Source organism: Leptodactylus fuscus, chromosome 4, assembly GCF_031893055.1.
Source record: "Leptodactylus fuscus isolate aLepFus1 chromosome 4, aLepFus1.hap2, whole genome shotgun sequence".
Classification (NCBI taxonomy): Eukaryota; Metazoa; Chordata; class Amphibia; order Anura; family Leptodactylidae; genus Leptodactylus; species Leptodactylus fuscus.
This window is the reverse complement of record NC_134268.1, coordinates 27,966,429-27,989,149: the sequence shown is the minus strand read 5'-3', so window position 1 is coordinate 27,989,149 and position 22,721 is coordinate 27,966,429. Positions and strand designations below refer to the sequence as shown.

The 22,721-nt window shown below is 44.5% G+C and overlaps 1 protein-coding gene across 2 annotated transcripts in view; it reads left to right on the top strand.

The window, feature by feature from the left end:
* The window catches only part of EMC2 (ER membrane protein complex subunit 2), a 57,096-nt gene extending 38,162 nt beyond the window's left edge, over positions 1 to 18,934 (top strand). For both annotated transcript variants that reach the window (XM_075270280.1, XM_075270279.1), the window contains exons 9-12: positions 2,972 to 3,053; positions 4,589 to 4,699; positions 7,124 to 7,228; positions 18,451 to 18,934. In XM_075270280.1, the coding sequence (XP_075126381.1) occupies positions 2,972 to 3,053; positions 4,589 to 4,699; positions 7,124 to 7,228; positions 18,451 to 18,537 (385 nt within the window). In that variant the 3' untranslated portion in view covers positions 18,538 to 18,934. The remainder of the gene's footprint in view (positions 1 to 2,971; positions 3,054 to 4,588; positions 4,700 to 7,123; positions 7,229 to 18,450) is intronic.
* The last annotated feature ends 3,787 nt before the right edge of the window (positions 18,935 to 22,721 follow it).

The window sequence follows — 22,721 nt, the reverse complement described above, 5'->3', positions numbered from 1 at the left end:
TTCGAAACTCCTGTTTCAAATAGCACGCACCCATAGGAATGAATGGACGTAGCCGGCTGCCTGCAAAGTGTTGGCCGTTCCATTCATTCCTATGAGTGCGTGCTATTCGAAATGGCCGTATCGAATAGTACTCGCTCATCTCCAGTTATCAACATACTAAGGGCTAGTTCACATGGGGTTCCACGTGAACACATTCCGTCGCGGCTGCCGCAACGGAATGCCGGTGCAGTGCACTGGCATCCCGTCGTCGCGGCTTTCCGCTCCAGATTAGGCCCAAATGAATGGGTCTAGTCTGGAGGGCGGTGTCGCGAGGCGGACGCCACCTGAAGAAAGGGTAGCTCGCTTCTTTTTTCCGCGAGCAGGAACAAAACGCTCACGGAAAAAGGAAATGACTGGCTGCCATTGATTTCAATGGGAGGTGGCGGGATTTTGACGTGGATTCCATGTCAAAATCCTGACCGTTTTGCCCCGTGTGAGCTAGCCCTTAGGCTGGGGACGCAAGTGGTGATCCACTGACTTGCTGCGAATTACTGTAGCATTGAAATGAATGCAATGTAAACAGGACCTTTCATGACATCGGCGGTATTATTTCCGCGCACAGTCAGCTTTGGTGGTATTCTCCCCGATAACGTTAGTTTCGGCACCGATGTCCCTTCACTGTCAGAAGGGCGGGCCTTACAGATCAACGTTATCAAAGCCCCCTCTGACAGTATAAGGTTGTGGAAGGGGCCTCACAGCCCAGAAATGATGTCAGCTCTCTAGCGGTATATAATACCGCTGATGTCAGAGCAAGTCCCATTGACACATGGTGGAAAAAATTATTGCTGCAGATTCTGTTGTGGACTGTAATGCAAGGATTGAACCAGCTGATCGCCATGTTTGGCCGTTTCCTTGGGCACCAATCGCACAGATTTTGGCATTTTTTTATTTATTTTTTTAACCCAAAGATCAGCGAGGATTCAAAAGGAAGGCGTTTTGTGGTTTTCATTTTTGACTCCGCACCTTCCAAAAGCAATAACTTTGTGGGTTTTCCCATTCACAGAGCTGTACAAGGGTATAATTTGTCTGTGGAGAAATTGTACTCCCTATTGGTACCATTTAATTTTTGTAATGTATTGAGAAGCTAGAAAAAAAATTCAGAGTGGGGTGGAATTGGAGGAAAACTGCATTTGCGCAACTTTCCTAAAAAATGTTTTTTTCAGTGTTCAACTATATAGCGCTCACACTGTACAGCGCTATAGGCACTGCTTGTACAGAAGGACGGTCCTGACAGACTGTCAGGAACGCCCTTCTGACTGTAGAGAGATACGGTACCGGGACGCTAGCTCTTCACCCGGGGAACAGATCGGGAAAGCCGAAAGTGCGCTGAATTCAGCGCACTGTCGGCTTTCCAGCAGTATATAGAACTACCTGTGCCCCGGACCATGAAAGGTCCTCTTTAACCCCTTAGCGACCCTTGACGTAACTGTACGTCATGGGTCGCATGGGGATGTATGGAGCGAGCTCACACGCTGAGCTCGCTCCATACACGGCAGATGCCGGCTGTATAATACAGCCAGGACCTGCCACTAACAGCAGCGGTCGGTGCCCGAGCCGATCGCTGCTGTTAACCCTTTACACACTGCGGTCAAACGCGACCGCAGCGTGTAAACAGCGCAGGCGGCATGGGCGCCTCCATGTTTCCCCGATCGCCGCCCTCCTGAACGTCACATGAGGGCGGTGATCGGTTGCTATGACAGCCGGAAGCCTATTGAAGGCTTCCAGGCTTGTCTCTGCACTAGATCTATTAGACGATGCCAGAGGCAGCCTCTAATAGAAGTGCTGCAATTTTGCTATTCACTGCAATACTGTAGTATTGCAGTGAATAGTATGAGCGATCAGACTCCCTAGGTTTCAAGGTACCTAAGGGGTCTGATCATAAATGTAACAGAAGAAAAAAAAAAAGTTTTTAAAAGTATTAAAAAAATAAAAAATATAAAAGTTCAAATCACCCCCCTTTCCCTAGATTAGCTATAAAAGTAATTAAAGAACATTAAACATAAACATATTAGGTATCCCCGCGCTCCAAAATGCCCGAACTATTAGAATATTAAAACATTTATCCCGTACTGCGAACGGCGTAGCGGCAAAAAAATAAAAACAGCCAAAAAGCGTTTTTTTCAACACTTTGCCTCCTATAAAAAATTGAATAAAAAGTGATCAAACCATCAGATCTTTCCCCAAATGGTATCAATAGAAACGTCATCTTGTCCCGCATAAAAAGACACCACAACCAGCTCCATACATGGAAATATGAAAAAGTTACAGGTGTTAGAACATGATGACACAAAATTTTTTTTCTATTTTGCAAAGTTTATCATTTTTTTAAAAGTATCAAAACATTTCAAATACTATATAAATTTGGTATCACCGCGTTCGTACTGACACGTAGAACACAGGTAACATGTCATTTGTACCAAACAGTGAACGCTGTAAAAATTAAACCCATAAGAAAATGGCGCAAATGCATTTTTTCTCCAATTGCGCCTCATTCTGAATTTTTTTCCAGCTTCCCAGTACATTGCACAGCATATTGAATGATGCCATTACAAAGTACAATTTGTCCCGCAAACAATAAGCCATCATGTGACTCTGTGAACTGAAAAATGAAAAAGTTATGGCTCTTGAAATGTGAGGAGGGAAAAACGAAAATGCAAAACCAAAAAAATGGCCTGGTCCTTAAGGGGTTAAGCAACATCCCCATGTCACATGTGAACATACCCTTATGCTGGATCCACTTCAGTCTAAATCTCAGTATTAAACCTATGCGCCCATCACGTGTCTAGGACAGGTACCTATCCACTAGAAGTAAACAATGCAGTCGCACATATATAATGGTGAATGGATTTCCATTGACAAGTGATGATCTTTATGATGTTTGACCCTGTTGTAGTGTCAACCATATCTAATCCCAATTTCTTCTTCCTTATAGCTATGCAAAAGCTGCTTTTTGCCTGGAGGAGCTGATCCTGACCAACCCGCACAACCACTTCTACTACCAGCAGTTTGCTGAAGTGAGTGCTTACAGAGCAGATCTTATTGTATCATCGATCAGGTTGTATGTGAGGGAATCTAAGGGCTAGTTCACACGGGGGCAATGAGGCAGATTTTGACAGCAGATTTCACCTCAAAACTATGTCTCCATACAATGGTGGTCTATTGAGACTGCTAGCAGAAAAAAGAAGCGACATGACCTTTCTTCAGGTGGATTCCACCTGAGGAAAGCAATAGGGGCACGTTCACACTGGGGCGGATTTTGGCACCGAGAGTGACGCGGGAAGCCGCGTCACATTGGGGTCAAAACCCACCTGCCACGACCGTTGCGGTCATGGCTTCCCCCTCCGGAGTCAGGTCAAATGAATGGGATGGATCCAGAGGTTGCTGCCGCCTGAAGAAAGGGCAGCTCGCTTCTTTTTTTCCATAGACCACCATTGTATGGAGGCGGATTTTGAGGCGAAATCCGCTGTCAAAATCCGCCATCATGCCCCCATGTGAACTAGCCCTTCAAGTGAATGGGAGGCAAAAAACCACAACTGAAAACGCCTAGCGTTTTTTTTTTCTTTTTTTTTTTACTGTCCATTCACTTTAGGGGAGGGGAAAACCGCCTGGCGTTTTCTGAAACAGTTTTTACCAAAAACTGCTCCAGAAAACGCTCCAAAAAACGCCTCAAGGTTAAAAAAAAAAAAAAACGCTGTTTTTTCAGGACCAAAATAAGCCAGGTGGTTTTTACGTGTGAACTAGCCCTAAGAGTTAAAGAGAACCTATCACGTCCTCCTAGATGTGCGGTATTATATGGGAAGCCGACAATACACTGAATTCAGTACACTGTCAGCTTTGTTGGTGTGTGCCCTAGTGCTGAAGATATCGGTTAATTTCTAATATCGTTCCATTGTCAGAAGGACAGGCGTCATCGCTGACACTAAGGTGTAAGGCCCTCCTTTCTGACAGTGGGGAGATACTGGCGCCAAAACTAACGGCACCGATATATCCAGAACTGGGGCACAAACTGGGAAAGCTGAATTCATCGCATTGTTGACTTTCCTAGTAGGCTCCCTGGTGCTGAAGATATTGGCACCATTATTTGCCGCACCAGTATCCCTCCGCTGTCAGAAAAGAGGGCCTTACAGCTCAACGAGGTTGCTGGAGTGTGAGGAAGGCCCCTCTGACTGTATTCTTGTACCGTCAGGGGGGTATTCTATACAGCCCAGCGATGATGCTAGGCTGTTAGGCCCTCCTTTCTGAAAGTAGGGTGATATCATCACCGATATCTCCAGCACCAGGGTGCACACCGGGAAAGCTGAATTTCAGTGTCGGCTTCATCATATTAATGGATATCCCTATAACCCTTTGGGTGTTGGCTGTATACTGGACATATAGAGCTGCCACATCATGTATGTGCACTTCCATAATACGTGTATGGAAGGATATGTTTCAGGGTTAAAGTATATCTATTGGTATTTTTTATATATGTTTATTTGTATAATACATGTCAATCTGAATCATTTAGGAATGGTTGCCCTGTCTTGCTAACTCTTCATTATTGTTGCAGGTGAAATACACTCAGGGAGGACTCGAAAACCTGGAACTGGCTAGAAAATATTTTTCCCAGTCTCTGAAGTTGAATAACCACAATATGAGAGCTCTGTTTGGTCTTTATATAGTAAGTTATTAGGATGTCCTAGTGGCTATATAGGCTTTAAAGGGCTGAAGGTAATGGATACTGATGACCTATCCCTCTGCACTGTACAGAGCAGAAGCTCCAGACCTTGTGGGGGAACTGCAGCCCCATTCACTTGAACAGGAACAGGGCTACTTCCGGCCATATCCCTAGTATATGAATACTACCAGCCAAAACAGATGATTGGTCTGGGTGGCCAATCTGATACTAGGTCTCTGGATTGGGGCCGCAGGTCTACCTGTGCATAGGGTCCTACATATGCTATACTTCTCATTGACGAGACCTGTATACGTGACCTCAAAGAGCAGCCCTCTGGAATCAGACAGTTACATAGAGTTTACAGTCATTATTTCTGAAGCTATTTTTTCTGGGAAAACTCATTATTGTGTCTTTCCAATTTGAAATGGCCAGTCTGTGTTTACTTGACTGCAGCGATGTCGTCCCCGTCTACCCATGTAATATCTGCAGCCATTATCGGCCTCGGCAGGCTTGTGCTATAACTACTGCAGTCACACTGGCAGACAATCCACTATATTCCATAGGCATCGCTTAATATGCCAGGCTTGTCAGTGATGTGTCCTGCAACTCTCCGTTAGAAAGTCAAGGCATTGTTAGCTGTGGCTTCGAACAAGGGTTGTCTAGGGTTAAAAAATCCCAAAACATTAGTCTGCTTTTTGTTTCTTTAGAAGCAGCACTGCACTTGTCATTTCTGGTATTGCAATACCAGACGTACAGACACAAGTGGCCCCGACAGCCGCTCATAGGATTCCTCTCATTGCTGTTATAACTGGATGAGTTGAAAGTGGAAAGTCACAATGCAGAACTGACAATTAGATTCCTTAAAGGGGTTTTTACCACATGGCGGATATGAAAACTGGCTTCCACCCCAATCTTCTATTCTCAGCTGCTGATATTCAGAGACTGGGGCAGGAAACAGACAGCGCTGTTCTCTGTGTAGTGGCTGAACCAAGTCACTGCAGCTTAGTTCTCAGTCACGTGAATGGGAGCTGATTTGTAGTACCTGGATTGGCCACTACACAGAGAACAGCACTGTCTGCTTCCTGCCCCATTCTCTGTTTATCAGTTACTAAGAATAGCTGAGCAGTGGGTGTACCTGTTGTCAGACCCCAATAACCTAATATTAAGATAAGATAATCCTTTAATAGTCCCACAGTGGGGAAATTTCAGCATGTTACAGCAGCATAGTAATACAGATACAGGATATTACACAGTAATATATTACAGAACTAGACACGCATATGCTGAGAAGAGAATATATACTAGGAGTCCATAGCAGCTAAGGAAGAGAAGGAAGACTTCAGGATCATTTATTTCTCTGTGCAGAGTGATCTTCACTTGGTCTGATGTAGATTATACAGCCTGATCACGGTTGGGATTCATCCCATCCACAGAATAGAGGTCAAGTCCCTGATTCCCCAAGAACCCCACCAGTCTTGAGAATGTAGGTCCTGTGTCTTTCATTTACATGGAGCGGAATCAAGCATGGACACTACTGCTTCATCCAAGCTCAGTGCGACTGCTGGAGCTAGTCGAGGGTTGTACTTTAACCATCGCTGTGTGTCTCATAGATTTTGATTAGAATGTACACAAGTGCTAGACCACTTCTCAATTCAAGGGAAGGACAAGGGGGACCCTCTTTCTTGTTTTTGAGGGGGTCCTAGTAGTTGGACCAATCAGACACGTATTTTCTATCCTTTCCTTTACCATAGGATAGGGATCGGTGGGGATCTGGTGTGTCCCCCCCCCACCGCTTCATCTCTTCCCATTGCAAAGTAGTTCAGCGCCGGAGTCATCTGTAGTACAACAGCTTCTATGGAAGCCATTGGGAGCCCCATCCAACAAGCAACACATCTGCATTCAGGCTGAATTTCCAAATGGGGGCAAACAGACCCCACGTTTTGTGGATTGGTGGGATTCTCCGCAGTCAGACCTCCACCCATCAGGTATTTATCCTATGAGTAGAAGATAAATACTTTTCGTGGCCTAACCCCTTTAAGACAACACAACCGGATTAGAAAAGCAATGTAACATTTTGCCAATTCCCAAGAATCCAGTTTTATAAGAATGTTCTCCTGTCACTACTCACAGTTCAGGTTTCACTTACTCTGTTTTACTTTACAGCAATTGACTTAATTTCATTTATTATTGCACATTCCTGGCGCGGTGCGATTGTACATTCTTGTTCACTGTGGATTGTGAGCAATAGGAAGGCCCCGGCCTATGGAGGCGCTCAGAGCCCAAAGTGACACTAGAAGATTAAGAGGTTGAATGGATTGCAATCTGTCTTCATGAGCGCTCCGGCAAATCGTAATATACAAAAACCAGTCACTCGCATGTATTACATAATTTGCCTTCCCCCCCCCCCTCTCTCTTGTCTTATTCTAGTCATCGATCCACATTGCGTCTAATCCTAAAGCCAGCGCCAAGATGAAGAAGGACAATGTGAAATTTGCTACATGGGCTGCCGGTCAGATCAAAAAAGCTTACCAGGTACGTGATCCAGAATCTTAAGCGCATGAGTCAAAATACAATTATGCTGTACATGCGGAGTCGTGGTGCTCGCATAGGTATGATTGACATTCAGGCTTCTGCTGTGCTTACCGATATTAGAAAAACCTCTCTGGTGTAGATGTCTGGGAAAAAAGTAATTGCAGCACCCAAAGAATAACACCAATGTCTGCCCATCAATCCCCTGCAATCCATGGCAGCCAGCGGCCTAAGAAAGGTCCCAGGTCTGTGGTGAGCTTCCGCCTATTAGGCCCTGCTAGACTTATGACCTAATAGGCTCTCTGTAAGTGTGAGGGTAAGTTCACACAGAGTTTTTTGGTCAGGATTTTGAGACCGTATTCGCCTCAAAGTCCTGACTAAAAAGATAGCTCCCGTTGAAATCAATGGGAGCCGGTCAGATGTTTTTTCCGGGAGCTGGTTTGTTCTGGACGGACATGCTCATTCTTCAGGCCGAGTCGCCTCGCGATTTGGTCTGAAGACACTCCCTCCCCCCGACTAGGCCCATTCATTGGACCTAATCTGGAGCGGAGTACGCGACTGGATGCCGGTTGCAGTGCGGCTAGCCGTATTTTGGACTGGAACCTGAGGTGACCTCCGCCTCAGGTTCCGGTCCAAAAAACCCCGTGTGAACTTACCCTAACACAGATTGCTGCTTCAGGTTCACTAAGGGGAAAAAAAGGTTACATGTAGATGTCTGACTACTGTGCTGTGACTGTAACGAGCTCTGTCTCATCACATGACCATGTACTATAAATCACATGACCACGAACTGATTCATTTACTCAGTAGAAGTAAGCAAACAAACCCACAATCCATCGATCTGCAACATGATGCCCAACCAGTTGTCCCATCGGTATGGCCAGCTTTAGTCATACTCACAGATCCCACTTCAGTCTCTACTTCCTGCTCCCTCTGGAAATGACTGATCTACCAATCATGGGCCGCAGTGGCCCCACTAACCCGTGGTCGCCACTAACCATAGAGTAAAGCATCCCTCCAATTATAAAACCACTTCATAAGTGAATGGTACAGTTGAATATAAGAAACGTTTTAATGTATCTTATCCTTCTCTGCTTAGTAGGCTTCCCTTTTCCTTATCTTCACTCAGAAGTCTATGGAGAGAGTAGGGGAGAGAAAGAGGCTGTTCAATGATTTATTGCCTCATTCTGTGTACAATCTTGTCTTAAAGATACAGCAGGGTCAGAAGGGTCCGCTTCTGTGTCCTTTCAATCACACTCTTCCTCGCCCTCTCCATAGACTTCTATATAAGAAGAAATTGTGCGAAACTGGCGAATAAATCTTATTACTTTTGTAAGATAAATGACAAAGTTTCTTATATTCACTTGCATTATTCATTTTATGAAAAGTTGATGTACTGTATTACTGGAGGTAAACTGTGAGTGAATTCTCTTTTTCCTTTGTGGTGGGAAACCCGAAAGTAAAGACTGGTGAAGGACCCATAGGAAGAAGATTGGTTAGGAATCTAGAGGTTTACTTAAAGATGATTCCTTGTTACCTCTCCTCCTAGCTGGAAATGTTAGGGGGCTTTCACACTACCGTCTGTGTCTGGCGGCTAGTGTCCGCTGCTAATGTCCGCAGCTAATGTCCGTGCAAAATCTTGTGTGGACATTAGCGTCGGACACTAGCTGTGTCCCTGACATTTTGCGTTGATTTAAATGGGTGCGTTCTTTTACTGTCCGTGGGTGTCCTTAAGTGTCCGTTCCCAAAGATGTCCGACTTTTCAAGCGGACAGCAAAACCCGACAAGCTGTCCACTTGAAAAGTCGGACATCTTTGGGAACAGACAGTTAAGGACAGACACGGACAGTAAAAGAACGCACCCGGTGTCCATTTAAATCAATGCAAATGTCCAATGCTAATGTCCGCGCAAGATTTTGCACGGACATTAGCAGCGGACACTAGCTGTCGGACACCGACGCTAGTGTGAACGCTCCCTTAGATAGGCGCGTCACAAGTTAAAGGGGTTGTCCAGGATTTAGCTTTGCATGGCCTATCTTTAGGAGAGGCCCAATAACTGGCCCCATAATCACCTGCTTCAGGTGGCACAGATCATCTGTTCGGGGCCACTTTCCCTACACAACGCCCAAACGTAAGACCTGGAGAAGATCGCTCCGGCCCCCCGTGCAGTGAGAGGGCGCCGGTCTTTCAGCTCAGTTCCCTTTACATTCCCAACCAATATACAGGACATAGATCTGTCTGGTTCTGTGCAGTGTCTAGCATGGGTGTTGAAATTGTCCCCAAACAGCTGATCCGTGCCTTGTCGGCCCCTCTCCAATCAGATATGTATGGTACACGTCTGTACACCCTTTCATGTATCATCCCTTCTTCCGTCCTCCTTGTATACATCACATACACCATTATGGCAGTCTTTTATTTGCCTCGGTCACTTCTTTAATATACGGCGCATCGTTCACTTGCGCTAATGTTTGTTTATTCGGAGAAATCCTCCTGGTACAGAAAGCACTTGTTACTTTTAATGCTTGGGAAGCGGTTTTGCATTTCTTGAGACGGGGAAAGTGTTGGCTGAGCGAGTGGGTCTATTACTGCTTAGACAGTACATTAATGGGATCCCATTCACTTTTATTTTTCCAGCCTAACACTCTTTTGGACAAGTTACTGATTTTTAATACGCCCGACCCTTGTTTCTAATTGTAGCTGTGGCAAAGCTGCGATAATTTTGGTGTAACCACTTCAGGTTGCTCTCCGTGATGAATGTAGACAGACTAATTGCTTGTCAAGGAAAATGACCTCCGTCAGCTTGTTGGAAGCCGATGACTGAAATTATGTTTGACATCTTCATGTAGAAGGATTCCTAGAAAAGCCGCACGTCCAAGTACAACTAAGTCCCGGCAGCCTGATTTTATTAGAATCTCCAATTTTGCCGCTTCTGATGTAAATATTTTTTGATCGATGTGTGGATCCTGTTAGTATTGACCTCCTTATACTGCTTTTATGTTTTGCACAATAACATATGACTTGCATTTGTTATTATAGCAGTTTTCCAGGACTCTAAAGGGAACCTCCGGTGATATGTTTTTTTTTGGCCCATTATATTGTCTGAAAGACCATCCCATCAGTAGAAATAGTCATCTACTCAGTGTCCTTCCTTCTCCTGCTTTCACCTTCTTCAGTAAATGACGTGATCACAGTATGACCTGTTTTTTCTGGCATGGGTTGCTGTGTAAACAGGATATCTCTTGTTGCAGATGCTACTGAGAACCAACATGTGACCATGAAGGCCTGCCTTCTAGTTATTCTACCCTACCTTTTTTTAAATATATTTAATAAATTCTTTATTTATGTATAATCAGTTTTTATTAAAGGTTTTTCAATAACGTAAAATACAAATACAGATAAGCAAAAGAATCAATGAACAAGGCTTACTGCCACAAACAATAGAGACGGACAAGGGGAAAACCCCTAGCCGGTATATCAATACAGCATATGCACAACGCCTAGGCGAAGTAAAAAGAAAACTGGGTCGGGGAAAACCGACCCCGAGCTACTGCTACGAAAGGGGAAGAAAGGAGACAACAGACAAAAACGCGGGTGACAAACATGAAGACCAAACAACAGGAGCAAACATAATAGAGGAGACAGGACAAGAAACAATGAGGGGAGACCAAAAGGAAGAGCTAGGAAGAAAGAGGGTGAGACGAGGGGCCTTTGCGCCCTAACTTAGGAGAAGAAAGCGGAGAAGTCAGAAGACTCCTGGAACAGCACCCAAGGCCGCCATAGGCACTCAAACCTGGAGGGGTGGGAGGAATCCTCCGCAACCAGGGCTTCAGTTCTCCGAATAAGTAGAAACTTCTGTAGGAACTTGAGCATGGAAGGTGGAGCAGAGCAAATTCTTTATTTATAACCAGTTAAAACACAATGAAAAAACGGCACAAACCAATAACGGAACAGGGCCCGAAAGCCTGACTTCTAAAGGGGAAGAATCCCCCATATAGACAACAGCAACAAATACAAATCAAATACAGCCGGTAAGGAAAATGAGAGAGATAAGAGAAAGGAAAAAAAAAAAAAGGGGGGGGGGGGTGTTAAGGTAAAGGAGGGGTAAGGGGGCATTCACACAGAGTAAAGTGGCGTTGATTCTGGCACAATAACTCGCGGCAGAATCAGCGCTGATAAAAAGACTCCCATTGACTTCAATGGGTTCCGTTTAAAAGGGTATTCCCATAACTCTTGTTCTGCAGCCTCCAGGCTCTGTGCTCTCTTCACTTCCTGGATTTCTCGGCACATTGGTGGGCGGGGTTTCACTTGCTCTGCTATCTGCTATATTTGCAGTCAGTAATGAGGGATTGGTTGTAAATGCATTACCACAGTATAAAGCTGATGTGGAAAATGATATAGCAGAGCTGGATTTGAGTCAGCTTGCATTACATACAGAGATAACGGACTCCTTATCTCAACCCTTATCAGCCAAATTCAATTAAACCGTCTGATAAGTAGAAAAGCTCAAGATAGACAGCGCAGTAATCCCAGAGCTTTCACCTCCCCCTCCGCTATCTGAGGAGCTCCATTGCTTGTCAGCCCCTCCCTCCCCCCCCTTGGGAATTGAGCAGATAAGCCCATTGGCCATAGAAACGCAGTGTCAACAATGAAGTGAATAAATTAAGATAGCGGCCAAACAAAGCAGTTTTGATAAAGCAATGCATTTAGGAAAAGTCTTAAATCCATATAAACTAGCAGTATAGATAGGATCCTTGTGATGGGACAACCCCTTTGACTAAAATCAATGGGATGCGTTTTAACCCATTGATTTCAACGTGTTCCGCATGTTAAACAGAACCCATTGAAGTCAATGAGTCTTTTTATCAGCGCTGATTCTGCTGCGAGTTATTGTGCCAGAATCAGCGCCATTTTACTCTGTGTGAATGCCCCCTAAAGGGAAAGAAAAGTGAGCGTCCCCGGAGATGGGAGCATGGCCGGCAATATTGTCTCAGCCCATCAGATCACAATAGGGCTGTGAACCCTGGAAGAGAATCCACGTCGTCCAAACATACACGAAGGCCCCATGACACCGTCAGGCCCTCCATGCTCTGGATATCCTCCACCTTACAGATCCAATGGCGAAGGTAGTGGGGGTGAGGCAATTTCCAAACCGCCGGGATACAAGCCCTGGAAGCATTCAGAAAGTGCCGCAAAGAAGACTTGCGATAGGCGCGGAACGAGAAATCCGAAATGTCGGAAAGTGATAGGATAGGAAGCCTTTTGGGCCTGGCTTTGCGATCCTGCTGCAATTTTAGCAACTGTATGGGGAAAACTGTTGGTATTCCACTCTCGCCCGTGTGATTGAGACCCCAGGGTCCAATCACAGGGAGTTCAAGCTCTGTCACACCCAGCAATCACGAGAATGGGTTCCTGCAAGATGCCTGTGTGAACAGAGTTGATTCGGGATCACCTCGTATATGGGACTTGACAGATCATTGTACTGTATCATTGGAGTGGTGGTCACACATGTGCACTACCACTCCATTCACACAGGGGACCCAGGGCCCCCCATTCTTGTGACAGCTGGGGTTCCCAACAGTCAGACCCTCCACCATCATATCCTGATTCTGATAGAAGACAAACATGACATCAAGGAAACAGAAAAATGTATGTTTAGTATTCCTTCAGTTTTTTAGTTTTCTCATATCCTGATTCTGTTGGCTTAGTGGTTCTCTTATGGCAGCAAAGCTAGGCCCACACCAGTATATTTCTTTTTATTATTATTATTATTATTATTATTCAGCTATCTTTTTCGTAATATTTTTTAACATTTTTTCCATCCATGTTTATGCAGCGCTCAGAAATCTGACCTAATTTCTTCAAAAGTCTCAGCGATTTTTATCAAAAGATTCCCAAGCATTACCGCTGCTTTCTGTATCAAAGCTGCTTCTGGAAGGAATTGAGACTCCCGTGGCCGCAGATTAGGACCATTCCTGTTTGCCTGGGAATAGAAGGCGAGCGTCAGAAGAAAAGACGTTCTGTTCTCCTTCAGGCCGGGCGTGCTCGAGTTTATCAGCGAGCAGAATGGAAAATAAAAGCGTCACCCGTGTCGCTGGACAAAGCCTTTTATCTTCGCCAGCCGCTGTGGGAGTTTTTGTAGGTGCATTACACCTCGAGCATTCAGTGCGGACACATCTGATAGAGCTGTAGGCACTCTGAATACAGCAGATACCTGATCTCTCCGGAGTGCGGATTATCTTATACACTTCTTGTTCTGCAGACCTGAGAGATTATCGTCTACCCAAAGCCCCCAAACCGCCTATAAATAAGACCTTAAGACATCTGTTAACTTGTTACCCCGATCATACACATTAAGGAATGTCAGCGGCACCCACAGATTTCGGTCTTATGCGTATCAGGGCCTCCCCGAATGCTGATGTCTGGGAAGATAAGCTGCTAGAGAAGTCTGGTAGAAGACTACGTCCCTGTTCCTACGGGGAGCACACGCATACCTGGCCAAATACAACATGCATGTACATGGAGGCATCGAGAGAGAGAGCGACATCAGCTGAACAAGCTAGCCAATGTGTAGAGCAAATGAGACTTGTGTAGTTGTGGAGGGAGAACACCTTGTTTAGTTTTGTGCATGGAAGTTTTTTTAGAAATTTAGCAGTAGTGTGTCCCACCTATACAGGCTAGGACCCTGGATCCCAAACAGATCAGCTGTTCTAACGGCCTCTGGGTGTCGGAAGCTCCTGTACCGGACGAGGAGCCTGTGCAGGCGGCAGCTATTCACTTAATAGGAGCAAAGCTGCAACCTCATCCACTGTATAGTGTTAATGCCAGGGAACTGCATCTCTGCTCCTGTTACTTGAATAATATACACTCCCCATACAGTGCAACAATTTCTGGTGCCTAGAGGGTGCCGAAATAGCTGATCTGTGCAAAGTTTGGGTGTCAGAGCTCCACGGATCACATACTGATGACCTTGGTTATCAGAATGAGAAATCCCCTTTAGGCTGAGTTTAGACGGGGTTTTTCGGTCAGGATTTTGACGCGGAAAATTCTGACCCAAAAAAGTCTCCCATTGAAATCATCAGGTGCCAGTCATTTCTTATTTTGCACAAGCGGTTTGTTCCTGCTCGCAGAAAAAGAAGCGACATGCTCTTTCCTCAGGCGGATTCCGTGGCTGGTTCAGACGCTGATGTCCCCTCTCAACACTCCCTCCCGACTAGGCCCATTTATTTGGGCCTAATCCAGAGCGGAGTGCCGCGACTGGGTGCCAGTGCACTGCATCGGCATCCAATTGTTGCTACCCACTTTTTGGTACGGAATCTGAGGCGGCCTCCGCGTCAAATTCCAGACCAAAAAATGAATCCCTGAAGCCACAGATAGCTGATCCATGGCAGTCCCGGGTTTCTGACTCTCTCTGATTTTTAGGTGATGGCACATCCTAAGCACGGGCCATCAATTGCTTTTGTAATGATTCAGGTATCTTATACAGCAAAGCTTCTAGTTTAAGGGATCCTGAAATTTTGGAATTAGACCCCCCCCCCAACCACCAGTAAACCGCTATTGAGGACACGGACAGGTTCCCAATGTTATCTTTCTACTTTTTGGCATGTTTGGTGTTGGTCACCCCAAGTGGTATTCAAAAGTGTCTATAAAGCTAAGACCAGGGCACGTTCTCCACTGCGCATGCGCTGAACGTGGCTTGTGAAAAGTTGGTAGTGATGTGGGGGCCTAACTTTTTTTTCTTTTACTATCAGTATGTCTTTGTAGAATGGGAGGAAATCCACACAAACACGGGGAGAACATACAGACTCCTTGTAGATGTTGTTCCTGGCGGGATTCGAACCCAGGACTCCAGCGCTGCAAGGCTGCAGTGCTAACCACTGAGCCGCCGTTTTGCCCCTGGGGCCTAACTTTTCATGACATAGAATATATTCTATTTTATTGTTCTGGGGCATCTAGTATAAAAAAATAAGCCAATTTGCAAATTATTTTGATTAAAAACCTTTGTATATTTGTATTTACATCTCCATGTGTAGTCTGTAGCCTTGTCGTCAAGTTTGTTTCTATCAGTCTCCCGATTCCTGCTAGCATACTTTTTGTATGTTACGAATACGGAGCAGCCGGATGACAATATGACTGCCACTTAAGGGTTTGTTGTCATCTGTTCCGATGGAGACAGGTGGCGTTTTATGGCTGCCGAAGTCATGGAATAAAAGGACGCCTGAACTTCATTTTTTCGTGAATCGGAACATTTTGCCAAAATTTATCTATAATAATCCAATCATGTCAAAGATAAAAAGTAGTAGAAAGCCATAGTATTGTCACCTGCGAGATGATTTACGGCCTGGTCTGGAGCAGAAGCCTGCAGCGCTCTATGTGGCCATGACTCCATCAGACGCCTGCTGTTCAATTACAAAAGAACCTGTAAAGGAACGTCGCCAGGACCGAAACCAAATCTCGCAATACAATAAAACTAGATATGCGTTGTAGCCAAGAAGAAAACAAATACCTGTAGTATAATAAAGTGCAATACGTGGTGTAACCAGGATATAGGGCCTAGCAGATGCTTGTCCGCGCGCCCGTCCAATTCTTACGTTATTAAGTGCTGGTGAATACATCAGCGGTACTTACCTTATTGAGCCGTGAGCGTGTAATAAAAGAGAGAAGATTGATCAGGTCGCCTAGCCAAAGGTCAGGAACAGGTTAACGGCAACTCCCCCCGCTCCTCGCTGGAACTGTTTCTTGATCACATAATCCTTCCACACACATCATACCAGACTAGGGGGGGACCCGGGGAGGGGGCTCATAAATCACGGCCGTAATATGCTGCGTTTCACAAAATAAACCATTATATCGAAAATTTATTAAGTGTTTAAATGTTCACATTAGACCACGAAACTAGATTTTTTTTAATTTTTTTTTTTGCTCCTTACCGATAGCAAATTGCAATAGTGTTCTCTGGAGAAAATGGCGCTTTATGGCCGGCGAATTGCAGATAGGCCTTTCCCTGACACAAACCAGCCAGTTACCTGCTTAATATGTGCGGTGTAAACTGGCCGATGAGTGATGGAGGTTGTCAGGACTGTTAGGAAACTCATTTTAAAAGCAGCGTGAAGTATTCAGCGGCCCGCCATTCAAAGGGCTCCAGCCAGCGAGCAGAGCGGCCCGCCACCGCCATTATAGGGGATATAATTGGCCCCGGCTTAATGTCTTCCTGAGTAAATGCTGGAGAGTGGAAATGAAAACTTAGTTTAATGGTGGACTGGACTGTTAATCTTTCCTAGCACTATCCCGATATCCACAGGAAGACCACGCTCAATCTACGGGATCTCTGCTTATATAGTTCTTTATATTCATATTATTATTTTTTATTTTATTATTATTTATGTTAATTATTATTATTACTTATTTTTATTATATTTAGTATTATTTATTTTATTTAGATTTTTATAGAGGTGTTTGTATATTTATATATATTTTTATTTAGATGTATTCATATTTTATGTAGATTTTTTATTAATTAATTTTATTTATATATGTATTAGATTAGAAATAAAATATACTGTATATACTGTAGTATAAGCTGACCTGAATATAATCCGAGGCCCCTAATTTTACCACAAAAAACTGTGAAAACTTACTGACTCGAGTATAAGCCGAGGGGGAGGGAGGGGGGGGGGAATCCACCATTGCAGATTAAAAAGTCTGGTCTTATGCATTGCAGCTTAGTAACTCCATGGGGATCATACCGTAGTAATAGCAGTTAACCCCATCATGGCCCTCACATTAACCCCCTGTGTGCCTCACATAAGAGGTACTGATATGTGCGACATATGGAGGTAATAATTAGGTATCTTCATAATTAAGGTCCTTCATTAGTACCCCCTTGTGTCTCACATATTAGTAACCCTTATATGGGGCACACAGGGGTTAATATGAGGGACATGATGGGGTTAACTGTTATTAATGTGAGGCACATGGAGTTACTGAAACTAAATAACCTCAAATGCCTGACATTACTAGGCAGAGTAACTAAAGGAAGGTCCCTGTGTGTGTCACGTTACTGTAGCTTCCTCTCCTCCATACAACAGACATCTTCCATAAGACACAATGAATCCTGGCCACTCATCTGCAGGGTAGATGCTAAATCCTAGTGGGCTAAAGGACCTCTGATGACGTCATGACCTCTGGTGTGGGCGGAGCTACTAGGATTTAGACTCAACCTTATCTGCAGATGTTACATACCAGTGGCTACAGGACCTTTGATGACATCACAGTCATGTGACCTCATGACAAGCCAATCACAGAGCAGTAGCACTAAAGGACCTCCCCCTTCCAGTTTTCTGTGCTCCGTGGACTCTGACTTGTGTATAAGCCGAGGAGAGCTTTATCAGCATGAAAAATGTGCTGAAAAAGTCGGCTTATACTCGAGTATATACGTTATCCTTGTGTATATATGTATGTACAGTAGGCAGGTGTAGAGAAAATGCTGCCAAGTAAGAACGCTTTCAGAATTAGAAGGGTTAATAGTTTAATTCTGATAATTAACTAATTGCACAAGTAAAAGAGAGATGTAAATCCCATCAATATTTTGTGTGACTTTTTCCCTTTGGAGGAGGAGTCCTGGAAGTGATGATACGGCCCCCCACAGATATAGCCCTGATCTCAACATCATCCAGTCTGTCTGGGATAACATGAAGAGACAGACGGATTGGAGCAAGCCTACATATACAGAAGATCTGTACTTAGTTCTACAAGATGGCGGCGGGAACAACCTCGCTGCCGAGTTCTGCCAAAAACTGTCTGCAAGTACCGAGAAGAATTGATGGAAGGCAAAGGTCACACCAAATATTGATGGGATTTACATTTCTCTTTTCTTAATTTTATCTGAAAAAAAAAATAAAAATCTATTAACCCTGTGTTTGGTGTTTTGTCTATCGAGATCTGTTCAGACATTCCAAAGATATAAGCCCTTGTAATGTTGATGCCACTGAGGGCCTACTAGCCAAGTGGGTGATAACAGTGTGGATTGTCCGAGGCAGAATTCTTGAAATATTTATCTTTACATAGATAGCTATATATATATATATATATATGTGTATATAGAGAGAGAGAGAGAGAGAGAGATTTAAATAATGTACATGTATAATAAGATAGATATATATGAATATAAAAATGAATGAATAAATTATATAAAAATGTAAATCCAGTAACCGTTCTCTTTGTTATCAGCTTGCAGGCCGGACCATGACAGACTCACAGATGTCTCTGAAGGCAGTAGAGAACATGCTGGAAACATTACAGATCACCCAGTCCTAAAATCTCAGTGCTGCGACCCAACCGACTTATTCCCATGAACGAATAGGTTCATTATCCCATCGACAGAGCAGAGCGCAGCCATTGGCCGTACATGTGGGGACCTGAGTCAACCAATCAGATCACCAGGAGCTAATGACATCACCGCAACTCGAAGATGATTTCAGTTTTTTAATAACTTATTTTTCTTGGTTTTTCTGAAGCTCATGAGCAGACTGTATATTTTGAAGCCCGTGAAACCCACAACCATATAACATAGAAGCACATCCACATACCATCGTACCATGAAGAGGGGGAGGCACCAAGCTAGGAATTGCAATGATTTGTGGTGGATGAAAAAGAATAATAGATTTAATTATGACTCATAATTTTGATTAAATTTTGTTTGCACCCCCAAGAATGCAGGATGTTCTTGCCTTATCTTGTGGGATACTTTGTCCATACTTCTGCTGGGCACATTTGGTGATCCACCAAAAACCGCTTTGAATATCTCGTTATGTAAATCCAGGTTTGTAATCTGGAAGGACAGTATGAGTTATAGATGTTGTTTGGTAGATTCATTTGCTTGCAGGATGCACACACCATTTTCTTAGGCAGAGTAGATAGAAATTTGGGTCTCTGCGTCCTTTACTTTCTCCCTGCTGAGATAGATGGATAGAGAAATGCAAGCTATGTGTTTTGTAGAGACCATTTGCTTATAAATTATGAATTTCGTTTACTTTATAGACCACACATGCCATTCACTGTAACATAAGGCAGAGTAAATGGGAACTTGCCTCTGCAGTCCTTTACTTTCTCCCTGCTGAAATAGATTAGATATGAGATAACCCTTTAATAGTCCCACAGTGGGGAAATTTCAGTATGTTACAGCAGCATAGTAGTACAGATACAGGATAATACACAGTAATATATTACAGAAGTAGACACATAAGCTGAGAAAAGATGTACTATGGAGTCGATAGCAACTAAGAAAGAAGGAAGACCAGGATTATCTCTGTGTGGAGTGATCTTCACTTGGTCTGATGTAGATTATACAGCCTGGTCGCGGTTGGGAGGAAGGATCTCCGATAGCTCCTTCTCACACTTGGGGTGAAGCAGACGGTCACAGTGCTGCCAAGTGCCGTCAAGGTCTCATACATGGGGTGGGATTTATTCTCCAGCATGGAGGTCACCATGGACAGTATCCTTCTGTCACCCACCACCTGTACTGGGTCCAAGGGGCTCCCCAGGACAGAGCTGGCCCTTCTATAAGTCCATTTCTGTCCCTGGCTGGTATACTACTCCCCCAGCAGGCCACTGTGAAGAAGGTTTGAAGAAGGCCCTAAGAAGTGGCCCCTGGACTCCAAAGGCCCTCCTGAGCAGGTAGAGCCTACTGTGACCCTTTCTGTGCAGCGCCTCCAGATGATCAGTTCAGTCCAGCATATTATCAAGGAGTACACCCAGGGACTTATAGGTCTTGACTATCTCAATGCAAGTCCCTTGGATCTCCACCGGTATCAGAGCACATCTCCGTGCATACATAGATAAGGTATTGCAAGATGTGTGACCAAGAGGCAGCTTGCTTGTAAGCAATGTCTTGTGTTTATTAGTTCCATTTACTTGGCAGTGGCATGCCATTCATTTTAATATGAGGCAGAGTAAATTGAATCTCTGCATTCCTTTACTTTCTCCCTGCAGGGATGGATGGATAGATAGATAGATAGATAGATAGATAGATAGATAGATAGATAGATAGATAGATATGGAATTACAAGCTATGTGGCCATAGGAGCAGCTTGTTTGTAAGTGATGTCTTGTGCTTACAGCAGCATAGACACTGTTCAAGTTAGAAATAAGTGTAATGTGAACAAACTATGACCAAGCAGCAGATCTCTACCGTACAAGAGGATCTGAGTGCTATTATTCAGTTTATTTTCCACTTTACTCACCAAGTTTTAGCGTTTATGAAAATCGAATAATTCTTTTTCCTTTGCTCTGTGCGTTTATTCGCAGGCCCGCACCTGAGCCAGGAAGCAAAACTTACAACTTCTCATTTATTAATCCTTATCTCGCTGTCCGTCTTCTTCTGCTGGACAGGCTGTACTACTTATTTAAGGTATTTCCATTACTGCTTAGTAATCATGGTAGCAAATGTGCTTGTATTGTGGCCAAAATAAAGCCATTTGCTTTTCCATTTTCTGGCGTAGAGGGGGAGAGGTATTTTCTTATGTAATGGAAGATTTTGTGAGGTCTGAGTGTAGACCTGTCACAAGCACATTAAGGCCAGATAGGAAATGACAATATAGAAATGATAAATGATCGGAGTTGGGCAGAGTTCAGGTATTCGCAGTTTATGTTATTGTTATCTGACGGTAGAATCTTGGCAGGTTTTATAGTCACATGAAAGCGCTGTTGGATAGACACCACGTGGGGGCCCGGGATCTCTTTGCAGGATATGCTTCTGCTTTAGGCATCCTGAGAAATATAAAGATAAATAGGACCCAACTCAGAGTGTAATTTCTTTATAATGCAGTGACTTAGGGTGGTCCCTTATTACGGGACCCACAGGATAACATGGCCTGATGTTTGTTGCCCCTTTCACCCTTCTTCCATGATCCTTAGGGCAATTTTGCGTCTGTAGAGAGTGGGGGTTTTCAGCAACCAGGAGTAAAGGAAATAGTAACAACCAGTGCTGGGCCCTGTCCCCCACGCTCTATGGGCCCCACTGTAGTCAGACGGCGGGTCTGTGATGTTTGATATATCCTAATATAATCATCACAGGTTGGCTTTAAAGGGATTCTACCATTAAAACCTCTTTTTTTGTGGATAACCCTTTAGAAAGGCTATTCGTCTCTTACCTCTCTTACCGTTCTTTAGAAATACTGGTTTTTACTGGTATACAAATTAGTTCTCTCACAGCGATGGGGGCGGGCCCCAGCGCTGAAAATGCGATGGGGGCATCCCCACTGCAGGTCGAGAACACGATCCTGCGACGCCTCTATCTTCGGCTGGATCCTCCCCCTTCTCTGTTGTCTTCCTCCTGCATCACCTCCGACGCCTGCGCAGTTGGCTCTGCCAGTGAGACACCAGCAGAGCCGAGTGTGAATGCCGGCCGGCGGCCATTTTTGGGAGGCCGCTCCTGCATTGAACTACAAGAACAAGAGCCGACTGGCTCTACTAGTGTCTCACTGGCAGAGCCAACTGCTCAGGCGTCGGAGGTGACGCAGGAGGAAGACAACAGAAAAGGGGGAGGATCCAGCCGAAGATAGAGGCATCACAGGATCGTGTTCTCGAGCAACAGTGGGGACGCCCTCATCACATTTTTAGCGCTGGGGCCCACCCCCATCGCTGTGAGAGAACAATGAGAAAAAAAACTCCATTGGCTGTCCAAACGATTGCTCCAATTCCTGGTCAACCCCCTTAAATTTCATCCATTACACTGATAGTACCGCACATATCAGTGGGTTATCCACTAATTTAGCATTGGCTATCCCACTGTGGGTATTCCTTGTGTGTTCCAATTTTCCAAATAGCAGAGAATCAGAAGAAGCATCCCCCAACTATGAGATATTTATGAGACATTCTGTGAATTTACCTGTGGAAAGCCCCTTTAAGAGAATTGTTCTACCTTATCTTCTACCCCCTTTTCAGCATACCCACTAGAGGTCGGCGAACTTTTCAAGATATGTTTTGGGTTTGGTGTGGCTCAGGTTCCAGATTTGTTTCGGGTTGAATCAGAAATGTAATGATTATACGGTATATCTCTACAGACTATAATAGGAGGAGGCCCAGGGGAGGTGTAAAAAGTGAAAAACATTCGTACTCTCCTCCTGTTACCTCTTTTGTACATCTCTTGGTCTCCTTGGTGATGTCATGTGCCCGGGGTCCCCGCTGAGGCCTATTATTGCACCTCAACTGTCAGATGGGCACACCGAGCACCATGACAACACGCCCATTTGACCACTGTGGCCCAATCAGAGGCCTCAGCGGTCTTCCGGGTGCATGACGTCACCGAGTAAACCAAGAGAGAGCGACAGACACCGCTAGGAGGCTCAAAAGAGGTTGAGGGAACATGAGTACAAATATTTTTTATTTTTTCATGTCCCTTGGGCCTCCACCTGTTATACTGTGGGGTCTGAAGAGACGCCAGAGTATATTAATATACCGTAAGAAGCCATTTTATGTTGCAGAATCCATTTTATTTTGCC